The following is a 26,427-nucleotide window of genomic DNA, read 5'->3' on the forward strand; positions in this document are numbered from 1 at the left end:
AATGAAAGTTTACAACGTAGGTGACATACGGACAGTGACACATTCAATACCGCCTTGCACACTCTTGCCTGCAATTAGCTTATTTAGGGTGTAATCATTTGTCCAACAGTTGCAAACAAGAGTTTCTAATGGACAAATTCAGATATGTTTATATGTTTGAGCAGGGTGTTTGAGTAACTAAACTAGCCAGCTAGCTAACATAGCATCCCTCTGTTGGAGCAGGGTGTTTCAGTAACTAAACTAGCCAGCTAGCTAACATAGCATCCCTCTGTTAGAGCAGGGTGTTTGAGTAACTAAACTAGCCAGCTGCATTTGCTAGCTAAGTGAAACTGAAAGTGAAAAGAAATGATGAATTCTCTCTCTCTTCCTTCTCCTTCATTTTTGAATAAATTAGTTTGTTGAGAACTGCTAAACTATTGTCTTTCTCTCTCTTTGAGTCAACTACTCACCACATTTTATGCACTGCAGTGCTAGCTTGCTAGCTGTAGCTTGTGCTTTCAGTACTAGATGAATTCTCTGATCCTTTGATTGGGTGGACAACATGTCAATTCATGCTGCAAGAGCTCTGATAGGTTGGAGGACGTCCTCCGGAAGTTGTCATAATTACTGTGTAAGTCTATGGAAGAGAGTTGTGCTATCGTACAGAGTGCTGTTGAGGCTACTGTAGACCTTCATTGCAAAACAGTGTGTTTTAATCAATTATTTGGTGACAGGTGAGAATATTTAGTATAGTTTTATCTAAAAAGGATAACTTTTCAATGTTTTACCATTTTTATTTTTATGAAATTCACTGAGGAGGATGCACTCATTCCTTTCCTACTCAGAGGAGCCTCCACTGCTAGACAACCATTCTCAGGTCTTGCCATAGATTATCAAGTAGATTTAAGTCAAAACTGTAACTCGGCCACTCAAGAACATTCATTACCTTCTTAGTAAGCAAATCCAGCGTAAATTTGGCCTTGTGTTTTAGGTTATTGTCCTGCTGAAAGGTGAATGCATCTCCCAGTGTCTGGTGGAAGCAGACTGAACCAGGTTTTCCTCTAGGATTTTGCCTGTGATTAGCTTCATTCCATTAATTTTTATCCTGAAAAACTCCCCAGTCCTTAACGATTACAAGCATACCCATAACATGATGCAGCCACCACTAAGCTTGGAAATTTGAAGAGTGGTACTCAGAAATGTGTTGGATTGGATTTGCCCTAACATAACACTTTGTATTCAGGACAAAAAGTGAATTGCTTTGCCACATATTTTTGCATTATTACTTTAGTTCCTTGTTGCAAACAGGATGCATGTTTTTGGAATATTTTTTATTATGTACAGGCTTCCTTCTTTTCACTCTGTTATTTAGGTTAGTATTGTGGAGTAACTACAATGTTGTTGATCCATTCTCAGTTTTCTCCTATCACAGCCATTAAACTCTGTAACTGTTTAAAAGTCAGCATTAGCCTCATGGTGAAATCCCTGAGCGGTTTCCTTCCTCTCCGGCAACTGAGTTAGGAAGGATGTCTCTATCTTTGTAGAGGCTGGGTATATTGATACACCATCCAAAGTGTAATGAATGAAGGGATATTCAATGTCGTCTACATTTACATTTACATTTTAGTCATTTAGCAGACGCTCTTATCCAGAGCGACTTACAGTTAGTGAATACATATTTTTTTTATACTGGCCCCCCGTGGGAGTCGAACCCACAACCCTGGCGTTGCAAACGCCATGCTCTATCAACTGAGCTACATCCCTGCCGGCCATTCCCTCCCCTACCCTGGACGACGCTGGGCCAATTGTGCGCCGCCCATGAGTCTCCCGGTCGCGGCCGGCTGCGACAGAGCCTGGATTCGAACCAGGATCTAGTGGCACAGTTAGCACTGCGATGCAGTGCCTTAGACCACTGCGCCACTCAGGAGACTACCCATAGGTGCCCTTCTTTCCGAGGCATTGGAAAACTTCCCTGGTCTTTGTGGTACAGATAATTGTACAGTATGTCTGGGGTACGGAGATGAGGTAGTCATTCAAAAATCATGTTAAACACTATTATTGCACACAGAGTGAGTCCATGCATCTTATGTGACTTGTTGAGAAGATTTTTACTCCTGAACTTTCTTAGGCTTGTCATAACAAATACGTTGAATTCTTATTAACTCAAGACATTTCAGCTTTTCATTTTTAATTAATTTGTTCGAAAAACATGATTCCACTTTGACATTTTGGGGTATTGTGTCAGTGACTAAATGAATCTCAATTTAATCAATTTTAAATTCAGGGTTGTAACAACAAAATGTGAAAAAGTGGAAGGGGTATAAATACTTTCTGAAGGCACTGTATATACAGTATTTAGCGGCTATTTAGCTGCTATTGTTGTAGTAAATTATCCCTATACTTATTTAAACAAACAAAGTACTGCGTTATTCACTCCTCTTCACGTCATGTTAGAGAACAGCTATTAGTTGTTCACAATAATCCACGGGGTTGAGTGCCTTGTTTAAATTCAATAACACCATAGAGATTTCAAACATATCAGTCGGGGGGCCAGTATGATAAAAAAATTAAAAAATGTATGCACTCACTAAAACTAAGTCGCTCTGGATAAGAGCGTCTGCTAAATGACTAAAATGTAAATGTAAATTTCAATCATATCAGTCTATCTTACCTTATAGGCCTAACTAAAATATTAGGGATCTAATAACACCATAGAGAATCAAATCAAGCTTTATTTATACAGCACATTTCAGACATGGAATTGAACACAATGTGCTTCACAGGAAAAAACTAATAAAAACAATTCAAATAAAACTAAATATTTACTACGCAAATATAAGAGGATAAAAAACTAAAGAATTACAATAAAAAATGCACGACTAAAAAGCACCCTGAGGAAAAGCACCTCTAAAAAGGTGTGTTTTAAGATCTCTTTTTTAAAATGCCACAGTTTCGTTCCCCCTCAGGTTCTCTGGCTATTCCAGAGGCTGGGAAGCATAGTAACTAAAGGCTGACTCTCCATGCCTCTTGGTCCTAGGCTTTGGGATAGTTAAAAAGGCCAGTGACACTGCAGGCCTTTTCTCTAATCAGAGCTTTTGTCATAATGTGAGTGTAGGTGGGGGTGAAGTCAGGCGCAGGACACCGAGGCTTAGTCCAAAACGTTTACTAAAGTCCACAATAATCAAAGTACAAAACACGATGTACGGCCACAAAACAAACAAGGTGGCTCAAAGCGCAATTACGCAAACCTCGCGTAATTACCAAAAATACAAAACACGAAACGAACACAACACGACAGGAAAAACAACACACAACTAATCCATACAAACACAGGGAACTTATAGGACATGTAATCAACGTTAACCAGACACAGGTGAACAGGACAGACAAAAGCAATCATACAATAAACATCCAACGATGGCAGCTAGTACTCCGGGGACGGCGAACGCCTTTGCCTGCCCGAACCAGGAGGAGGAGCAGTCTCGGCCGAAACCGTGACAGTACCCCCCCCTTGACGCGCGGCTCCAGCCGTGCGCCGACCCCGGCCTCGGGGACGGCCAGGAGGACGCGGACCCGGGCGCGTGGGATGCCCATGGTGGAACTCAGTCAGGAGGGATGGATCAAGGATGTCCCTCCTGGGCACCCAGCACCGTTCCTCCGGACCGTACCCCTCCCACTCCACGAGATATTGGAGACCACTCCTCCGGCGCCTGGAGTCCAAAATGGTCCGGACCCTGTACGCCGGGACCCCCTCGATGTCCAAAGGGGGCGGAGGGGTCCCTCCTATCTCCTCTTCTTGGAGTGGGCCAGCTACCACCGGCCTGAGAAGAGACACATGGAACGAGGGGTTAATATTTTTATACTCAATAGGCAGTTGTAATCTGTAACACACCTCGTTCAATCTTCTCAGGACTTTGAAGGGCCCCACAAACCGCCGACCCAGCTTCCGGCAGGGCAGGCGGAGGGGCAGGTTTCGAGTCGAGAGCCAGACTCGATCTCCCGGTGCGTACACCGGCCCCTCACTGCGGTGGCGATCGGCGCTCGCCTTGTGTTGACGGATGGCACGCTGCAGATGGACATGAGCAGCGTCCCACGTCTCCTCCGAGCGCCGAATCCACTCGTCCACCGCAGGGGCCTCGGTCTGGCTCTCGTGCCACGGTGCCAGGACCGGCTGATACCCTAAAATACACTGGAAAGGTGTTAATCCGGTGGAGGAGTGGCGGAGAGAGTTCCGAGCCATCTCTGCCCAGGGGATATACCTCGACCACTCCTCCGGCCGGTCCCGGCAATAGGACCTCAAAAACCTACCCACATCCTGGTTCACACGTTCAACCTGCCCATTGCTCTCTGGGTGGTACCCCGAGGTAAGGCTAACCGAGACCCCCAGGCGTTCCATAAAAGCCCTCCAGACTCTGGAAGTGAACTGGGGACCTCGGTCGGACACAATATCCTCGGGGACCCCATAGTGCCGGAACACGTGGGTAAAGATGGCCTCGGCGGTCTGCAGGGCAGTAGGGAGACCCGGCAGTGGGAGGAGACGACAGGCCTTAGAAAACCAATCCACAACGACCAAAATGGTGGTATTACCCTGGGAAGGGGGTAGATCGGTCACAAAATCCACCGAGAGGTGGGACCATGGTCGCTGTGGAACGGGCAGAGGATGTAACTTACCCCTGGGCAAATGTCTAGGTGCCTTACACTGGGCACACACCGAGCAGGAGGAGACATAAACCCTCACATCCCTGGCTAACGTTGGCCACCAGTATTTCACGCTAAGGCAGTGCACCGTCCGACCAATACCAGGATGTCCAGAGGAGGGTGATGTATGAGCCCAAGAAATAAGCCGATCACGAACCTCGAGCGGAACGTACGTCCGCCCCACAGGACACTCGGGGGGAGTAGGGTCGGTACGCAGCGCCCGCTCGATTTCCGCATCGACTTCCCATACTACCGGGGCCACCAGACAAGACTCCGGAAGTATGGAGGTGGGCTCAATGGACCTCTCCTCTGTGTCATACTGCCGGGACAGTGCGTCCGCCTTACCGTTCTGGGACCCAGGGATGTATGTGATCTTAAAAACAAACCGGGTCAGAAACATGTTCCACCTAGCCTGACGAGGGTTCAATCTCCTAGCTGCCCGGATGTACTCCAGGTTACGGTGATCAGTCAGAATGAGAAAAGGGTGTTGAGCCCCCTCAAGCCAATGCCTCCACACCTTTAGGGCCTGGACTACAGCTAACAACTCCCTGTCCCCAACGTCATAATTGCGCTCCGCCGAGCTGAGCTTCTTGGAGTAGAACGCACAGGGGCGGAGCTTAGGTGGCGTGCCGGACCGTTGTGATAGGACTGCCCCAATACCTGTCTCGGACGCGTCCACCTCTACTTGGAAAGGCAAAGAGGGATCCGGATGCGCCAGCACCGGGGCCGAGGCGAAAAGGTTCTTCAGCTTAACAAATGCCCTGTCCGCCTCAGCTGACCACTGCAAGCGCACCGGACCCCCCTTTAGCAGAGACGTAATGGGAGCTGCAACCTGTCCAAAGCCCCGGCGTTGGACTCTTGGAAAAACAAGCATTTCTCTGCCTTGACATACAAGTCATGCTCCAACAGTCGTCTCAATACTCGGCGCACCTGGGCTACATGCTCGGCTCGTGTAGAAGAATACACTAGAATGTCGTCAATGTACACCACTACACCCTGCCCATGCATGTCCCGGAAAATCTCATCAACAAAGGATTGGAAGACTGAAGGAGCATTCATTAACCCATACGGCATGACGAGATACTCGTAATGACCCGAGGTGGTGCTAAATGCTGTTTTCCATTCATCCCCCTCCCTAATGCGCACCAAATTGTACGCGCTCCTGAGATCCAACTTTGTGAAGAAACGCGCTCCGCGTAATGACTCCGTCATCGTCGCAATCAGTGGAAGTGGATAACTGTATTTTACAGTGATCTGATTGAGACTACGGTAATCAATACACGGGCGCAATCCCCCGTCCTTTTTCTTCACAAAGAAGAAACTCGAGGAGACCGGAGAAGTAGAGGGCCGTATGTATCCCTGTGCCAAGGACTCGGCTATGTAAGTCTCCATAGCCGCAGTCTCCTCTTGAGACAGAGGATACACATGACTCCTGGGAAGAGCTGCTCCGGTCTGGAGATTTATCGCACAGTCCCCCTGTCTATGAGGCGGTAGCCGTGCTGCCCTAGCTTTGCTAAACGCTAATGCTAAATCCTCATACTCGGGGGGAATGCGCAGTGCGGGCACTTGGTTCGGACTCTCTACCGAGGTCGCCCCTATGGAAACACCTAGACATCTCTCTACACACTGGGCAGACCACTCCGTAAGAGCCCTCTGTTGCCACGCTATGGTAGGATCGTGGGTGCTTAACCAGGGAAGCCCCAACACCACTGGATACGCAGGAGAGTCAATCAGATAAAACTGAATGATTTCCTCATGACCCCCCTGCGTAGTCATCGTCAGCGGCGCTGTGACATCCCTGATCAGACCTGACCCCAACGGCCGGCTGTCTAAAGCATGGACAGGGAATGGAACTTCTACCGGCCGAAGGGGAATTCCTAACCTAGCACAAAATGCCCTATCAATAAAATTCCCAGCTGCGCCGGAATCTACTAGCGCCTTATGCTGGGAATGAGGTGCCACCTGTGGAAGACGCACAGGAATGCTCATGTGACCAACAGAGAGCTCTGGGTAAGTGGGGCGCCTACTCACCTGAAATGACTCCCCAGTGCGTGACCTGTTGTCCCCTCTCTCAGAAAACCTTCCCCAGCACCTGGCCGCGGTGTGTCCTCCACGGCCACAGTTGGTGCAGGGGTTGGCCCTCCTCGGGTTCTCCCTCCTCCTCTCTCTAGCGCCAGCACCCCCGAGCTCCATAGGAATTGGCTCAGAGGTGCTGGAGGATGGAATGGACGACCCCCATTCGGGACGTCCGCGGGTGGCCAGCAGGGTGTCAAGCCTGATGGAGATGTCCACCAGCTGGTCGAAGCATAGATTGGTGTCCCTGCAGGCCAGCTCACGACGGACGTCCTCTCGCAGGCTACACCGGTACTGGTCGATGAGGGCCCTCTCATTCCATCCCGAATCCGCAGCTAACGTCCGGAACTCCAGTGCGAACTCCTGTGCGCTCCTCTTCTCCTGTCGGAGGTAGAACAGACGCTCCCCCGCCGCCTTCCCCTCAGGTGGGTGATCGAAGACTGCCCGGAAGCGGCGGGAGAACTCAGCGTAGGTGATAGTAGCTGCGTCCATTCTCCTCCATTCGGCGTTGGCCCATTCCAACGCCTTGCCGGATAGACAGGAGATGAGGGCGGAGACGCTCTCGTATCCCGAGGGCGCTGGGTGTATAGTAGCCAGGTATAGTTCGATCTGCAGGAGGAACCCCTGACACCCGGCTGCAGAACCGTCATATGCCCCCGGGAGCGAGAGCCGAATGCCACTGGGTCCCGGTGTAGAGAGAGGAGGACTGGTCGTTGGTGATGGGATAGTGGGTGATGGCGTGAGCACTTCCCTAGTCGCCAAACGACACAGCTTGGTGGACACCTCGTCAAGGGCGGCCTCAAGTTGCTGGAATAAACTGTCTTGATAACGTAATTGTTCCTCCAGCAACCTGGGTGCCGCCTCTGCTCCTGCTGACTCCATAGAGGTGTGTTGTTCTGTCATAATGTGAGTGTAGGTGGGGGTGAAGTCAGGCGCAGGACACCGAGGCTTAGTCCAAAACGTTTACTAAAGTCCACAATAATCAAAGTACAAAACACGATGTACGGCCACAAAACAAACAAGGTGGCTCAAAGCGCAATTACGCAAACCTCGCGTAATTACCAAAAATACAAAACACGAAATGAACACAACACGACAGGAAAAACAACACACAACTAATCCATACAAACACAGGGAACTTATAGGACATGTAATCAACGTTAACCAGACACAGGTGAACAGGACAGACAAAAGCAATCATACAAGAAACATCCAACGATGGCAGCTAGTACTCCGGGGACGGCGAACGCCTTTGCCTGCCCGAACCAGGAGGAGGAGCAGTCTCGGCCGAAACCGTGACAGCTTTCTGACTCTCCCCAAGACAAAACTCACTGCTGTTAATCAGATATCCATCCTCCTCCTCCTCCTCTTCACCCTCCTTCTCCTCTTTCACTGTGACAGTCATCTCCCCCTCCTCCCCTTTCACTGTGACAGTCATCTCCCCCTCCTCCCCTTTCACTGTGACAGTCATCTCCCCCTCTTCCCCTTTCACTGTGACAGTCATCTCCCCCTCCTCCCCTTTCACTGTGACAGTCATCTCCCCCTCCTCTCCTTTCACTGTGATTTCCTCTTTCACGACAATGTTCAGCCCCAGAGCTTCTTTCTCCGACCAGCAGACCTCTTCTTTTGTACAGGGCGAGTAGCTTATTGAGCTCATGGTTGCGGACGTTAGTTGGCTAGCTAGTTAATTAGCATTAGCGTAGTGCTAGGCTATCTTAACAAGCTAGCTGAATAACAACATATATATATGACTAGTAAGCACACAGACTGTGTGTTTATAACCCTGCTGTTAATAGTGGTCCTCTGTAACTCAATTGGTAGAGCATGGCGCTTGTAACGCCAGGGCAGTTGGTTAGATCCCCGGGACCACCCATACGTAAAAATTTATGCGCACATGAATAAGTCGCTTTGGATAAAAGCGTCTGCTAAATGGCATATTATTATTATTATTTATTATAATATACACAAAATGCTTTTTCAGTTCTGCCCACAAATGTTCTATAGGATTGAGGTCAGGGCTTTGTGATGGCCACTCAAATTCCTTGACTTTGTTGTCCTTAAGCCATTTTGCCACAACTTTGGTAGTATGCTTGGGGTCATTGTCCATTTGGAAGACCTATTTGCAACCAAGCTTTTACTTCCTGACTGATGTCTTGAGATGTTGCTTCAATATATCCACATCATTTTCCTTCCTCATGATGCCATCTATTTTGTGAAGTGCACCAGTCCCTCCTTCAGCAAATCACCCCCACAGCATGATGCTGCCACCCCCGTGCTTCACAGTTGGGATGGTGTTCATCGGCTTGCAAGCGACCCCCCCCCCACCCCCCTTTTCCTCCAAACATATGGATGGTCATTATGGCCAAACAGTTCTATTTTTGTTTCATCAGATCAGAGGACATTTCTACAAAAAGTACAATCTTTGTCCCCATGTGCAGTTGCAAACTGTAGTCTGGCTTTTTTATGACGGTTTTGGAGCAGTGGCTTCTTCCTTGCCGAGCGGCCTTTCAGGTTATGTTGATATAGGACTCGTTTTACTTAGATACTTTTGTACCCGTTTCCTCCAGCATCTTCACAAGGTCCTTTGCTGTTTTTCTGGGATTGATTTGCAAATTTCGCACCAAAGTATGTTCATCTCTTTGAGACAGAATGCGTCTCCTTCCTGAGCGGTATGACGGCTGCGTGGTCCCATGGTGTTTATACTTGCGTACTATTGTTTGTACAGATTAACGTGGTACCTTCAGGCGTTTGGAAATTGCTCCTAAGGATGAACCAGACTTGTGGAGGTCTACAAAAAAATTTCTGAGGTCTTGGCTGATTTCTTTTCATTTTCCCATGATGTCAAGCAAAGAGGCACTGAGTTTGAAGGTAGGCCTGGAAATACATCCACAGGTACACCTCCAATTGACTCAAATGATGTCAATTAGCCTATCAGAAGCTTCTAAAATCATGTCATCATTTTCTGGAATTTTCCAAGCTGTTTAAAGGGACAGTCAACTTAGTGTATGTAAACTTCTGACCCACTGGAATTGTGATATAGTGAATTATAAGTGAAATAATCTGCCTGTAAACAATTGTTGGAAAAATGACTTGTGTCATGCACATAGTAGATGTCCTAACCGACTTGCCAAAACTATAGTTTGTTAACAAGAAATTTGTGGAGTGGTTGAAAAACGAGTTTTAATGACTCCAACCTAAGTGTATGTAGACTTCCGACTTCAACTGTATATGAAATGTAATAACTGGTTAGCACACAGACTGTGTTTAAAACCCTGCTGTTAATATACAGTCGTGGTCAAAAGTTTTGAGAATGACACAAATATTAATTTTCACAAAGTCTGCTGCCTCAGTTCTTATGATGGCAATTTGCATATACTCCAGAATGTTATGAAGAGTGATCAGATGAATTGCAATTAATTGCAAAGTCCCTCTTTGCCATGAAAATGAACTTAATCCCCCCAAAACATTTCCACTGCATTTCAGCCCTGCCACAAAAGGACCAGCTGACATCATGTCAGTGATTCTCTCGTTAACACAGGTGAGAGTGTTGACGAGGACAAGACTGGAGATCACCCTGTCATGCTGATTGAGTTAGAATAACAGACTGGAAGCTTTAAAAGGAGGGTGGTGCTTGAAATCATTGTTCTTCCTCTTAACCATGGTTACCTGCAAGGAAACACGTGCCGTCATCATTGCTTTGCACAAAAATGGCTTCACAGGCAAGGATATTGCTGCTAGTAAGATTGCACCTAATCAACCATTTATCGGATCATCAAGAACTTCAAGGAGAGAGGTTCAATTGTGTGAAGAAGGCTTCAGAGCGCCCAAGAAAGTCCAGCAAGGGCCAGGACCGTCTCCTAAAGTTGATTCAGCTGCGGGATCGGGGCACCACCAGTGCAGAGCTTGCTCAGGAATGGCAGCAGGCAGGTGTGATTGCATCTGCACGCACAGTGAGGCGAAGACTTTTGGAGGATGGCCTGGTGTCAAGAAGGGCAGCGAGGAAGCCACTACTCTCCAGGAAAAACATCAGGGACAGACTGATATTCTGCAAAAGGTACAGGGATTGAACTGCTGAGGACTAGGGTAAAGTCATTTTCTCTGATGAATCCCCTTTCCGATTGTTTGGGGCATACGGAAAAAAGCTTGTCCGGAGAAGACAAGGTGAGCACTACAATCAGCCCTGTGTCATGCCAACTGTAAAGCATCCTGAGACCATTCATGTGTGGGGTTGCTTCTCAGCCAAGGGAGTGGGCTCACTCAAAATTTTGCCTAAGAACACAGCCATGAATAAAGAATGGTACCAACACATCCTCAGAGAGCAACTTCTCCCAACCATCCAAGAACAGTTTGGTGACAAACAATGCCTTTTCCAGCATGATGGAGAACCTTGCCATAAGGCAAAAGTGATAACTAAGTGGCTCGGGGAACAAAACATCGAAATGTTGGGTCCATGGCCAGGAAAATCCCCAGACCTTAATCCCATTGAGAACTTGTGGTCAATCCTCAAGAGGCGGGTGGACAAACAAAAACCCACCAATTCTGACAAACTCCAAGCATTGATTAGGCAACAATTGGCTGCCATCAGTCAGGATGTGGCCCAGAAGTTAATTGACAGCATGCCATTGCAGAGGTCTTGAAATAGAAGGGTCAACGCTGCAAATATTAACTCATTGCATAAACTTAATGTAATTGTCAATAAAAGCCTTTGACACTTATGGAATGCTTGTAATTATACTTCAGTATACCATAGTAACATCTGAGAAAAATATCTAAAAACACTGAAGCAGCTAAATTTGTGGTTTGTTTGTTTGTTTGCTAGCAAGCTACTGAGGCGGCTGATGAGTCCGTGTTGTTGTTGAAAAAGCGTCCTGTCCACTGGAGGAAACAGCTCTTGAAAGACTCACATCGTCATCTGCTGACTGGAGTGGGTAACGCAGTTTGGGAAAATATTCACTACACTGTGTTCATTCTGCCAAACAATATCATGTCATTTCAAAATAAGGTGAGTTGGATGGTAGACGGGGTTGATCATGGTGAGTTGGCTGGTAGACAGGGTTGATCATGGTGATGGTGAGTTGGATGGTAGACAGGGTTGATCATGGTGATGGTGAGTTGGCTGGTAGACAGGGTTGATCATGGTGAGTTGGCTGGTAGACAGGGTTGATCATGGTGATGGTGAGTTGGCTGGTAGACAGGGTTGATCATGGTGATGGTGAGTTGGCTGGTAGACAGGGTTGATCATGGTGATGGTGAGTTGGCTGGTAGACAGGGTTGATCATGGTGAGTTGGATGGTAGACAGGGTTGATCATGGTGATGGTGAGTTGGCTGGTAGACAGGGTTGATCATGGTGAGTTGGCTGGTAGACAGGGTTGATCATGGTGATGGTGAATTGTCCTCAGACATAGTTATCAGTCTTTAGATCCCTCTAGCTTGCTCGCTAAGCAAACCAAATAAATCGACTTGCCAACATTTCTGTAAACTCCTGGTATCATAGCATCTGTCAACAGACTGTGGGACGGCAGCGACTTAAGGGACTTTTCTGACCACATCCCAACTAGTCAACATGTTAAACGGACCCTTGCCTTAACCCTAACGATAGACTTGCAGAGAGAGGGGGAGGAGCTACCGCCCTGCTTTCTCTGAGCTGACCAATCCTGTTGTTGGGAAACACCCACACCATTCTGTTGTTGGGGTACGTACGCCCACACCATTCAAACACAGACTATTTCACTCACATTGCAATTAATAGAAATCTGGAAATAATGGATAGTTAAAGTTATCAGAGGGTGGACCCCTTGTTGACAGTACATCAAATTACACTAAGGAAGGCCACATTAAGAACGCTTGAGGTGGCAAAACTCCCCCTGTAGGGCTTCTCTCCGGTGTGTGTACACTAGTCTACCATTAACTGGATTGAGCTACCAAAAGTGGAAAGGTTACCCAACAGTGTGGTGTTTTCTCTTGTGTAAAGCCAGGCTTCCTGACTGAGTGAATCTCAGCCCACAGTCAGTGGTAAGGCTTCTCTCCTGTGTGTATTCTCCTGTGTAGTACAAGTCCACGTGAAGTGAAAAAGCTCATTCCACAGTCTGAGCAGTGATAAGGCTTCTCTCCTGTGTGTATTCTCTTGTGTACAGCCAGGTGTCCTGACTTAGTGAATCTCTTCCCACATTGATCACAACCAAAAGGCTTCTCTCCTGTGTGTGTTCTCTTGTGTACTAGAAGTCCGTTTGAAGTGGTTAAGCTCATTCCACAGTCTGAGCAGTGGTAAGGTTTCTCTCCTGTGTGTATTCTCTTGTGTACAGCCAGGTTTCCTGACTTAGTGAATCTCTTCCCACATTGATCACAGCTATAAGGTTTCTCTCCTGTGTGTATTCTCTTGTGTACAGCCAGGTGTCCTGACGTAGTGAATCTCTTCCCACACTGATCACAACCAAAAGGCTTCTCTCCAGTGTGTGTTCGCTGGTGAACTTTTAAATCCCCTGAAGTAGTACAACTCAGCCCACAGTCTGAGCAGTGGTAAGGCTTCTCTCCTGTGTGTATTCTCTTGTGTAGTACAAGTCCACGTGAAGTGGTTAAGCTCATTCCACAGTCTGAGCAGTGATAAGGCTTCTCTCCTGTGTGTATTCTCTTGTGTACAGCCAGGTTTCCTGAGTTAGTGAATCTCTTCCCACACTGATCACAACCAAAAGGCTTCTCTCCTGTGTGTTTTCTCTTGTGTAAAGCCAGGTGTCCTGACCGAGTGAATCTCTTCCCACACTGATCACAGCTATAAGGTTTCTCTCCAGTGTGTGTTCGCTGGTGAACTTTTAAATCCCCTGAAGTAGTACAACTCAGCCCACAGTCTGAGCAGTGGTAAGGCTTCTCTCCTGTGTGTATTCTCTTGTGTAAAGCCAGGTGTCCTGACCGAGTGAATCTCTTCCCACACTGATCACAGCTATAAGGTTTCTCTCCTGTGTGTATTCTCTTGTGTGTATTAAGATTTGTTGAAGAGGTAAAACTCTTTCCACAGTCAAAGCAGCGGTGAGGTTTCTTCCCTGTAAGTCTCTGCTGGTGTTTCTTGAGGTGTTCTGATCTGGAGAGACTCTTCTCTGCCTCATCAGCATCATGATGTTGATTAGCCTCTCCAGATGATAAGCCCCTTCTACTGAGAGAGCGACGGTTAGGGCTGTCCCCTGTGAAACAAAGACAGACAGTTAGGGTTCCTTCTTCATATCGAAGATAGTTCAAGGCCCAGCTTTCCAACTCTTGTGATCAGATTTGAGCATTTTGGATGCGTTAAAATCATCAATGTAACCAATGGGGTAGGAGTGCTTCTAATGAGTCTACATTTTAATAAATGTATCTAAGAGCATAAACCCACTCTGTCCCGGTGTTTTCCTGCAGTCGACCAGCAGCACAGACACCCTCTTCAGACCCAGCAGTAAGTTACCAGGAGAGGCACGACCTGGGGACCCCAAGAGGGGGAGGGGGGAGGATGGTTGGAGGGAGAGGGAGGAGGGGGGTGGGATAGGTGTTTCCTGTAAATCCAAAAAAAGAGGGTAGTGGAGTTCATGTTAGTACACTAAGGGTAAAACAACACAACAATGGTATGATGAGGTCTTGCATTTAAATGGGGACGGCCACAACGGAGTGGAAACAATGCCCCCTTGCTGTTTAAGACTTAATGGACACCAAATACATTTTTTCCCAAACTCTGCTTCTTCATTCCGGTCCGTTGAACAACAGGAAGTTACCAAACCACAGAAGATGAAAAATGTGGTTTTATGATATAGCTTGCAACTTGTAAACGATTAACCATTCCTAAAAGTGAGTACCACTTTCACAGCATGTTAAAAATAATACACATTGTCTGTTTGCTTGCTACGCAGATTTGCAGTGCTCAAATACTGTAACTGTATGTAACACGCACGATATGAACCCGGGGCTCCCACGGGAGAAACCAATATCTTACACTTCAGACCAATAGGACATTCCCTATCGGGAAAAATGGCAAATTGATTTAGCTTATATTTATTTTAGACACCAATTACGTTTCTATGTGAGAATTCCAATAACATTTTTGGGCATTGCTGGCGATGGAATCAGCCAATAACCAAAGGGATGGAAGTATAGACAGCGTTCCTTGATCTGATCTACAGGCTATTTGATCTGATCTTCAGGATATGCATCAGACTATTTTGAAATGTTAACCAAATATAATACATTGCCTTTAGAATGTCTGCACTCCCTTGAACCTTTTTCACATTTTGTTACGTTACAAAGTGGGATTTATATTTATTAAATTGTAATTTTTTGTAATTGATGTGCTAATTTCAAATTGTCAATGTGGCTTTGTTTGGATAGTTGATGCTACGTTGGAAAGCTTTATGTTTATGACAGTTTGCGATAGAACACATGAAAAAAAGGGTGGGTGTCATGTTTTGGCTGACAAATGTACTAAAATGTAATAACATCCAGTACCAGTCAAAAGTTTGGACACCTACACATTCAAGGGTTTTATTTTTACTATTTTCTACATTGTAGAATAATAATGAAGACATCAAAACTATGAAATAACACATATGGAATCATGTTGTAACCAACAAAGTACGGTCCGTATTTTTCATGTTGAGGGCGGTCAGACAGAAAACCTTGTGATAAATATACTTGTTCCGCAGATTATTTGGAAAAGGTGTCTTTCTGCTGTGTATGCGTTAGCCTAGCTATTGTACTAAAAGCACCTCTGTCAAATTATTCACACACTAGCCTACCAGGCTACCTATGAATGGGCGAATAAATCACGTGGCAGTTATCTTTCCAAGGAAATTCACTTAAATATAATTAGGCTATAGTTTACTACAGTGTCTGTTAATAGAAAGACGTTGGGGACGCTCAACCAACGTGAGTCGAGGTGAAATCCCAAAATGTAATTATCAATATAAAGCAAAAGGCGCAACATGGGGATCGAGCGTTGAGTCTTCTCCTTTTCAATATATATTAATTATCCATTTATTTGTCTCTGCCTGAAAATATTCCCGCTCCTAAAAGACAGGCTATATCCTACATGCAAAACGTAGGTCAAGAGAAAGTGCAACGGACCGCTCATCTTTCTTGCTGCTTCAAGTTCAGCAGCCATACCTCTCCTCTCCTAGTTCGGCAGCCATACCTCTCCTCTCCTAGTTCAGCAGCCATACCTCTCCTCTCCTAGTTCGGCAGCCATACCTCTCCTGTCCTAGTTCAGAATCCCCTCCTCTCCTCTCCTAGTTGGGCGTGCCAGATCAGGTGTAAATAGAGTAGTCTATATATGAATGGATGGAGAAGTACGGGCAGTTATCTTCCCAAGGAAATTAACTTCCTAAATATTATTAGGCTATACAGTGCCTATGGAAAGTCTACACCCACTGTAACTTTTTTCACATTTTGTTGCTTTAAAAAGTGGGATTGAAATAGATTTGATTATAATTTTTTGTAATTAATCTACACAAAATACTCCATAATGTGAAAGTGAAAACAAAATTCTACAAATTTGTACAAACAAATAACTAAAATATAGTCATTGCATAAGTATTCACCTCATTTGTTTAGGTAAACCTAAATTAGTTCATAAGTAAAGTTGGTGTTAAGAAATCACATAACAAGTGATATGGACTGTAAAATAATAGCGGTTAACATATTTTTTTGAATGACTAACCCTTCCTCAGTTAATAATGATGATGTTGTGTATGGTGTATTAAGCCACCCAGACACAAAGATGTTCACAATAATCCCCAATAATGACCACCTGCAACCCTGTACATGTGACTATTCACAATAATCCACAATAATGACCTAAATGACAGAGAGAAAGGAGAATATAAATATTCCAGAACATCCATCTTGTTTGCAACAAGGCACTAAAGTAATACTGTTAAAAAATGTACACGAAAATTAACACACTTTTTGGGCCTAAATGCAAAGCCTTAAGTTTGGGTCAAATCCAACATTATATCACTGAGTAACTGCCTCCTTATTTTCAAGCATGGTGATGGCTGCATCATGGTAAAGGAATGCTTGACATCGTCAAAGACTGGGGAGTTTTACAGGATGAAAAGAAACGGTATTTCCTAGAGGAAAGACTGCTTCAGTCTGCTTTACACCAGACACTGGGAGAGGAACTTACCTTTCAGCAAGACCGTAACCTACAACACTAAGCCACATCTAAATCTGTGGGAAGCTAAAAGGCTAGCTTGCTTACAGTTTTTAGCAAGCTGCTAGTAGAGTAGCCTACAGCCAACTGGCAAGCTGCTAGTGGAGTAGCCTACAGCCAACTGGCAAGCTGCTAGTGGAGTAACCTACAGCCAACTGGCAAGCTGCTAGTGGAGTAGCCTACAGCCAACTGGTAAGCTGCTAGTGGAGTAGCCTACAGCCAACTGGTAAGCTGCTAGTGGAGTAGCCTACAGCCAACTGGCAAGCTGCTAGTGGAGTAGCCTACAGCCAACTGGCAAGCTGCTAGTGGAGTAGCCTACAGCCAACTGGCAAGCTGCTAGTGGAGTAGCCTACAGCCAACTGGCAAGCTGCTAGTGGAGTAGCCTACAGCCAACTGGTAAGCTGCTAGTGGAGTAGCCTACAGCCAACTGGCAAGCTGCTAGTGGAGTAGCCTACAGCCAACTGGCAAGCTGCTAGTGGAGTAGCCTACAGCCAACTGGCAAGCTGCTAGTGGAGTAGCCTACAGTAAACTGGCAAGATGCTAGTGGAGTAGCCTACAGCCAACTGGCACAAAACTATGTAAATTTAATACAAACCTAAACTTTTATTACATGTAGCTATTATTCAAATATGCAATTTCTTTTAAAAGAGCTAACAGTGGTTATGTTTTCAACAGGAATATTTTTTGCTTTCATCCCAAATGGAGAGTCAATGCTATCCCCATTGTGAATATTGCTATTCGGGGGTCTAGGCACAAATGGAACGGTGAGGGTATCATGTTTCCAACAGGTGCATATTGCTCCAAAAGATCAGAGTCCGCCCAAGCCCATACCAAAACAAAAAAAATCTCTGGATTGGCCTTAACCCCCAACTTTACCCAGACCACATGCTGTTTCCCTAGGTCAGGGATGTCAGAGACTAATTATAATATGCTTTACCCAGACCACATGCTGTTTCCCTAGGTCAGGGATGTCAGAGACTAATTATAATATGCTACAGTAGGCCTATGCAACAAGTACCAAAAGAACCGATAGAGATTAAGCAAATGTCTGGTATCAACAACTTGAGCTATTTGCTATAAAACCTTTTTTGTCAGTCATGAATATATAACGAATCCATAATGAAACCAGAGTGTGTTGTGTGTTAATAACATTAAGACTACGTTACCCAGCAGGCAATGCGAGGGTGGGGGAGTTGAAGAATGCCTTCCGTGGCTACACAAGTATATTGGTAGATGTAGTATCTGATTATTAAAAGTAGTTCAACCTACGCCCCGGGTTGTCATTAAACAAGGAACAAACATAACATGGTGTCAGATTGGTAGTCGCTATGACGAGACAGAGAAAAGAAAGCACTAACTCTGAAAATGTACGCAAACATTCTACAAGTCAATAGACGTGAGTAGTCGAAGACGCTAGCTAGCAAAAACGTGACAGCAGAGAGAACGAGATGCATTGGAATCTGTTGACGAGCAACCTACCGAAGTAAGAGAAATTGAAACTGTACCTGTTCCCCGAGTGTTTCCTGTCATGGATAGGCTTAGTCCTTCTACTCCTATGCAGTTAAAAGGCAATCTAACCGACAATTGGAAACGTTTCAAGCAGAGATTCCATGTCTACCAGCAGCCAGTAGAGCAGGGGGAGATGATGACTAATTGAAAGCTTCCATTGTTCTGTATGTTATTGGAGAGAATGCATTGGACATGCAGTGCACTCACAGTATGCAGACCCCTTGACTTTTTCCACATTGTTATGTTACAGTCTTATTCTAAAATGGATGTAAAAAATATATAATCAATCTACACACAAATATCCCATAATGACAAAGCGAAAACAGGTTTTTAGAACTGTTTGCAAATGTATCTAAAAATAATAATATTTGAAATAATCACATTTACATAAGTATTCAGACTCTTTACTCAGTACCTTTGAGAGCGATTACAGCCTAGAGTATTATTGGGTATGACGCTACAAGCTTGGCACACCTGTATTTGGGGAGTTTCTCAAGCTCTGTCAGGTTTGATGGGGTGTGTTGCTGCACAGCTATTGTCAGGTCTCTCCAGAGATGTTCGATCAGGTTCAAGTCTGGGCTCTGGCTGGGTCACTCAAGGACATTCAGAGACTTGTCCCGATGCCACTCCTGCGTTGTCTTGGCTGTGTGCTTAGGGTCATTGTCCTGTTGGAAGGTGAACCTTCGCCCCAGTCGGAGATTATGAGCACTCTGGAGCAGGTTTCATCAAGGATCTCTCTGTACTTTGCGGTGTTCATCTTTCCCTCGATCCAGACAAGTCTCCCATTCCCTGCCGCTGAAAAAGATCCCCACAGCATGATGCTGCCACCACTATGCTTCACCGTAGGGATGGTGCCAGGTTTCTTCCAGATGTGACGCTTGGCATGCAGGCCAAATAGTTCAATCTTGGTTTCATCAGACCAGAGAATCTTGTTTCTCACGGTCAGAGTCCTTTATGTGCCTTTTGGCAAAGTCCAAGCGGACTGTCGTTACTGAGGAGTGGCTTCCGTCTGGCCACTCTACCATAAAGGCCTGCTTGGTGGAGTGCTGCAGAGATGGTTGTCCTTCTGGAAGGTTTTCCCACCTCCACAGAGGAACTCTGGAGCTCTATCAGAGTGACCATCGGGTTCTTGGTCACCTCCCTGACCAAGGCCCTTCTCCCCTGATTGCTCAGTTTGGCAGGGCTGCCAGCTCTAGGAAGAGTCTTGGTGGTTCGAAACTTTTTATATTTAAGAATGATGGAGGCCACTGTGTTCATGGGAACCTTCAATGCTGCAGAATTTTTTTGGTACCTTCCCCAGATCTGTACCTCGACACAATCCTGTCTCGGAGCTCTACGGACAATTCCTTCGACCTCATGGCTTGGTTCTTACTTTGACATGCACTGTCAACTGTGGGACCTTATATAGACAGGTGTGTGCCTTTCCAAATCATGTCCAATCAATTGAATTTACCACAGGTAGACTCCAATCAAGATGTAGAAACATCTCAAGGATGATCAATGGAAACAGGATGCACCTGAGCTCAATTTTGAGTCTCATAGCAAAGGTTCTGAATACTTATGTTTTCGCTTTGTCATTATGGGGTATTCTGTGTAGATTGATGAGGGAAAAAAATAATTCAATCCATTTTAGAATAAGGCTGTAACATAACAAAATCTGGAAAAAGTCAAGGGGTCTGAATACTTTCCGAATGCATTGTTTACAATAGCTTTCAGCTTGACGAGGCAAACGTGACATTGACTCTGCACATGGCTAAATTGGAGGAGTATTACATTTTAGTACTATTATTAGTTTAACTGAGGGTGTGACATTTTAGTCATATCTTACTCACATTTCTTTATCAAGTTTGGACTCACCTACTCATTCAAGGGTTTTTCTTTATTTTGAAAATGTTTTACATTGTAGAATAATAGTGAAGACAAAACGTCATACACATTTTACTGGTTGAAAAATGTAACGGTTTAGGTTGACTTTAAAAGTTACGTACTACGAAGAAAAAAAAACATTCACCGCGCAGCTGGATGGAATTTAGCTAATGTTAAAAATTAGGTAGGTAGCTGATAGTATGATGGATATTAGAAAGTGGCATCGCCAGGGCACAACGGCAGCATCGGATCAAAGCGGCAGGGAGAAGCCTGCCACAGAGGCCAAAGGCAAGGCCGCTGGGCCGACGCTAATCACGGAGGCCAAGGCCGCCGAGCCCAGCAGCAAAGGCACCTGAGCAACCGTCTTGCAGCCTGGTGACATAGGAGGTAACCAACCCGAGGAGGGGCCTGCAGCTGCCAAGACCGAACCTAGCAGCAGCACCGACAGTATATTACAAGCACCGACGCCTCCGTTAGTGCCTGATGACCTCGGTGATGAGGAGCCAGCGCAGGTTTGTCTGGGGAAATACCCAACCCTCCTGTACTGTGGGAGAAAACTGGCATTTTGTAGCACGCGGTTCAAAGGCAGAGGGTGACAGGAATATTCCTGCAAGGCAGATGCAGTTTGATGAGTTATGGGAGAAATTCAAGCACACTTGGACACCCCCGCTCCAAGCAAACAGCAAAGAGTAGTGAGTAGTAATCTGAAAGAATATGTGGTGGAAACAACAATGGGCCAGCTAGAAGAGGACAATGAGAGGGAGTGGAACAGACTGTTTTTCAGCACTCTGGATGCTGTACTGGGAGAAATGTCAGCAAGATTTAATGAACGAAACAGCCAACTCGTTGAGGCCCTGTGTGCCTTGCACCCAGAGAATGAAACATTTATGGATGTGGAAAAAGTGAAACCACTGCTGGACTTAATCTCAGGAGATTTTGTGGAAGCTGAGTTTACTGTCTCACGCCAGTTTCTACAGACTGAAATCGCCCGATCTGGAGACGCAGAGCATTTTGGAGAGATACTCCGGGCCTCTAACAGCAAAGTCTACTGTGATGATGGCATTGAAGCTGGGATTAACATTTGGAGAATCCACAGCAACTTGCAAGAACTCTTTTTCAACAGTGAAAAACGTATTCAGTGAGCACAGACGGAGCATGTTGCACAGGAGGAAAGCGCAGCTGATTCAACTGGCATTTGATCAATGGTTGAGTAACGATGTAGCTATAGTGTTGCCCCGTGTAGCTCAATTGGTAGGGCATGGAGCTTGCAACGCCAGTGATGTGGGTTCGATTCCCACGGGGGGCACTATGAAAAATGTATGCACTCACTAACTGTAAGTCGCTCTGGATAAGAGCATCTACTAAATGACTAAAACATTTTTTTAATAAACTCGTAGCTATGGAATAGTAATTTTCTGTTATCATATGCAACATAGTATGGCACTCTAGTGGGAAGACAGCTTGGTACCGTTAAGTCTTTGGTAGTGCATTGTAAATTGTCCGCGATTGGAAATGCATTTTATTGGCATGAGGAAGTGTTATTACGGTAATTAGCAACTGTTTTGCATTGGATTGTTGGGTATTGTGCATGTAGCGTTGTCATGACTTGCTATTTATGAATTGTCCATGTTTGTAAAGCGGTGCAGTAGCCTGTATTCTTGCTGCAAGACAGCCGTGCGTGGCTGCAAATACATTGTGGGTAAATGTACTATCGATTATTATCCATCCTGTGTTATCAGCAAGCGAAAATAGTTGTGCCCCCTTAGTAATTTCTGATACCCCCTTACCGAGTTCATCCTGCCGCCGTGCCTGGCTACGAGTAACCAGCTAAACTACACAAATGATTTTCCAAAAGTCAAGGACCATTAAATGCGTGCAGTGTAAAAGCATGAAGCAGGCTACAAAGACCCGTTATAAAAATGATTAAATTAATCAAAACTCACCTGATTCATTGTAGAAACGTGTGTTTATGGTCGATTGCAGAATTCAGGCGAAGTTAACTAGATGTTTATCTCTAGTCTACGGACCTTTTAGATCAGGGAAGTAGAGGACCGAGACGTTATATTTCAACATGTGACTCTCTGCCTAAAGTCACAAGACAAAATGGAGAATAGAGAACATGTGACTCCACTTTCACTTCCGTTCGACTGAAAAAAAGGACCTCCGCTAACATCCAAATAATACTCCAGCAGTAGGCTTCTGTTTAGCTCATTTTCAAAAGTTACAGTCCGATATCATTTTAACATTCCTCCTTTGTTCAATCATTGTTGTCTGGTGTTCTACTCTGCACGGAGCGTAAAGTCACAAGAGAAAAGAGCCAGGCTCCGCCTTCACTTCCGTTCAACTGAAACGTTGGGATTCGGCCAACATACAAATAATTTTTATTTTTGTATTTTATTTAACGTTTTATTTAACCAGGTAAGCCAGTTGAGAACAAGTTCTCATTTACAACTGCGACCTGGCCAAGATAAAGCAAAGCAGTGCGATAAAAACAACAACACAGAGTTACATATTGGTGGGATTTAATTTGTTTGTTGAAATACAAGAGTTTAACCTTTGGATAGAAATTGGTTTCTCAATATCAGATAACTTGTTTGTTGAAATACAAGAGTTCAACCTTTGGACAGAAACTGTTGGTTTCTCAATTTCAGATACACAGGGTGTAGATACTCTGCTTAAGGAAGCGGTGGGTGTGACTAACTGTCAGTGGAGTTATCAGCTGTCAAGTCACGATAGGCCGTATCTCTGTGGTTTTACTAAGAGAACAGAACAAGAAGTAAAGTTGCTATGAAACAGGGTTGATTAAGGACATCAATTTGAGGACATCTGCCAGAGACAGAACTACGCCTGGCAACTCAGCGCCTAGGGGTTGGGACCAACCCGCGCGCCAACGAACAGGCGGCAAGTCTAAACCACGCCCAGCCTCTACTCAGACAGGCCTGTTCAGAAACAGGAACTATCTCTGTCAAGGGTATTTAAGGAAGAACATGTGAGACAGCCGCCAGTTCTCTGACCTCCCTGCGTGGTGCATCAGTGAGCCCGTATACGAACCCTCATACTTATCATTTATACATTTGCATTTAATAAACTTAGCTTGATTTGCAATAACTTCAATGATGTCTTTCATTCCAATACCAGATTTGAATTGACGCACTCTTACAATATGGGGTAAAACAAAACATAAAGTCAAAAATACAACAGAAAATATATATACAGTGTGTGCAAATGTAGCAAGTTATGGAGGTAAGGCAATAAATAGGCTATAGTGCAAAATAATTACAATTAGTATTAACACTGGAATGATAGATGTGCAAGAGATGATGTGCAAATAGAGATACTGGGGTGCAAATGAGCAAAATAAATAACAATATAGGGATGAGGTAGTTGGGCGGGCTAATTTCAGATGGGCTGTGTACAGGTGCAGTGATTGGTAAGGTGCTCTGACAACTGATGCTTAAAGTTAGTGAGGGAGATAAGAGTCTCCAGCTTCACAGATTTTTGCAGTTCGTTCCAGTCATTGGCAGCAGAGAACTGGAAGGAATGGCGGCCAAAGGAGGTGTTGGCTTTGGGGATGACCAGTGAGATATACCTGCTGGAGCGCATACTACGGATGGGTGTTGCTATGGTGACCAATGAGCTAAGATAAGGCAGGGATTTGCCTAGCAGTGATTTACAGATGGCCTGGAGCCAGTGGGTTTGGCGACGAATATGTAGTGAGGACCAGCCAACAAGAGCGTACAGATCACAGTGGTGGGTAGTATATGGGGCTTTGGTGAAAAAACGGATGGCACTGTGATAGACTACATCCAATTTGCTGAGAAGAGTGTTGGAGGCTATTTTGTAAATGACATGGCCGAAGTCAAGGGTCGTTAGGATAGTCAGTTTTACGAGGGCATGTTTGGCAGCATGAGTGAAGGAGCGAAATAGGAAGCCGATTCTAGATTTAACTTTGGATTGGCGATGCTTAATGTGAGTCTGGAAGGAGAGTTTACAGTCTAACCAGACACCTAGGTATTTGTAGTTGTCCACATACTCTAGGTCAGACCCGTCGAGAGTAGTGATTCTACTCGGGTGGGCGGGTGCCAGCAGCGTTCGATTGAAGAGCATGCATTTAGTTTTACTAGAGTTTAAGAGCAGTTGGAGGCCACGGAAGGAGTGTTGTATGGCATTGAAGCTCGTTTGGAGATTGGTTAACACAGTGTCCAATGAAGGGCCAGATGTATGCAAAATGGTGTCGTCTGCGTAGAGGTGGATCTGAGAGTCACCAGCAGCAAGAGCGACATCATTGATATACACAGAGAAAAGAGTCGGCCCAAGAATTGCACCCTGTGGCACCCCCATAGAGACTGCCATAGGTCCAGACAACAGGCCCTCAGATTTGACACATTGAACTCTATCTGAGAAGTAGTTGGTGAACCAGGCGAGGCAGTCATTTGAGAAACCAAGGCTATTTAGTCTGCCAATAAGAATGTGGTGGTTGACAGAGTCGAAAGCCTTGGCCAGGTCGATGAAGACGGCTGCACAGTACTGTCTATTATCGATCGCGGTGGTATGGTGGAAAATAAGTATTTGGTCACCTACAAACAAGCAAGATTTCTGGCTCTCACAGACCTGTAACTTCTTCTTTAAGAGGCTCCTCTGTCCTCCACTCGTTACCTGTATTAATGGCACCTGTTTGAACTTGTTATCAGTATAAAAGACACCTGTCCACAACCTCAAACAGTCACACTCCAAACTCCACTATGGCCAAGACCAAAGAGCTGTCAAAGGACACCAGAAACAAAATTGTAGACCTGCACCAGGCTGGGAAGACTAAATCTGCAATAGGTAAGCAGCTTGGTTTGAAGAAATCAACTGTGGGAGCAATTATTAGGAAATGGAAGACATACAAGACCACTGATAATCTCCCTCGATCTGGGGCTCCACGCAAGATCTCACCCCGTGGGGTCAAAATGATCACAAGAACGGTGAGCAAAAATCACAGAACCACACGGGGGGACCTAGTGAATGACCTGCAGAGAGCTGGGACCAAAGTAACAAAGCCTACCATCAGTAACACACTACGCCGCCAGGGACTCAAATCCTGCAGTGCCAGACGTGTCCCCCTGCTGGACATGTAAGCCAGTACATGTCCAGGCCCGTCTGAAGTTTGCTAGAGTCCATTTGGATGATCCAGAAGAGGATTGGGAGAATGTCATATGGTCAGATGAAACCAAAATAGAACTTTTTGGTAAAAACTCAACTCGTCGTGTTTGGAGGACAAAGAATGCTGAGTTGCATCCAAAGAACACATTTTACATTTACATTTGAGTCATTTAGCAGACGCTCTTATCCAGAGCGACTTACAGTTAGTGAGTGCATACATCATTTATTTGTATTTTTCATACCCCCCGTGGGAAACGAACCCACAACCCTGGCGTTGCAAACGCCATGCTCTACCAACTGAGCTACATCCCTGCCAGCCATTCCCTCCACTACCCTGGACGACGCTGGGCCAATTGTGCACCGCCCCATGGGTCTACCTACTGTGAAGCATGGGGGTGGAAACATCATGCTTCGGGGCTGTTTTTCTGCAAAGGGACCAGGACTTATCCGTGTAAAGGAAAGAATGAATGGGGCCATGTATCGTGAGATTTTGAAAAGCTCCTTCCATCAGCAAGGGCATTGAAGATGAAACGTGGCTGGGTCTTTCAGCATGACAATGATCCCAAACACACCGCCCGAGCAACGAAGGAGTGGCTCCGTAAGAAGCATATCAAGGTCCTGGAGTGGCCTAGCCAGTCTCCAGATCTCAACCCCATAGAAAATCTTTGGAGGGAGTTGAAAGTCCGTGTTGCCCAGCGACAGCCCCAAAACATCACTGCTCTAGAGGAGATCTGCATGGAGGAATAGGCCAAAATACAGAAGACAGCCATATTTGATAGTCCATCATTACTTTAAGACATGAAGATCAGTCAACGTTTCTTAAAGTGCAGTCGCAAAAACCATCAAGCTCTATGATGAAACTGGCTCTCATGAGGACCGCCACAGGAATGGAAGACCCAGTTACCGCTGCTGCAGAGGATAAGTTCATTAGAGTTACCAGCCTCAGAAATTGCAGCCCAAATGAATGCTTCAGAGTTCAAGTCACAGACGC

At 45.5% G+C, this 26,427-nt stretch overlaps 1 protein-coding gene across 1 annotated transcript; it reads right to left on the reverse strand.

Moving 5' to 3' along the window:
* Positions 1 to 12,438: 12,438 nt before the first annotated feature.
* Positions 12,439 to 22,267, reverse strand: LOC311115852 (uncharacterized protein). Its single transcript, XM_084190983.1, has 3 exons — positions 22,235 to 22,267; positions 14,112 to 14,268; positions 12,439 to 13,923 (listed from the first exon to the last, which is right to left on the reverse strand). The coding sequence occupies exons 1-3, from the start codon at positions 22,241 to 22,243 to the stop codon at positions 12,758 to 12,760; spliced, it is 1,332 nt and encodes a 443-aa protein (XP_084047109.1). The 5' UTR covers positions 22,244 to 22,267; the 3' UTR covers positions 12,439 to 12,757.
* Positions 22,268 to 26,427: the final 4,160 nt, after the last annotated feature.

Source organism: Coregonus lavaretus, assembly GCF_964263955.1.
Source record: "Coregonus lavaretus genome assembly, contig: HAP1_SCAFFOLD_356, whole genome shotgun sequence".
Classification (NCBI taxonomy): Eukaryota; Metazoa; Chordata; class Actinopteri; order Salmoniformes; family Salmonidae; genus Coregonus; species Coregonus lavaretus.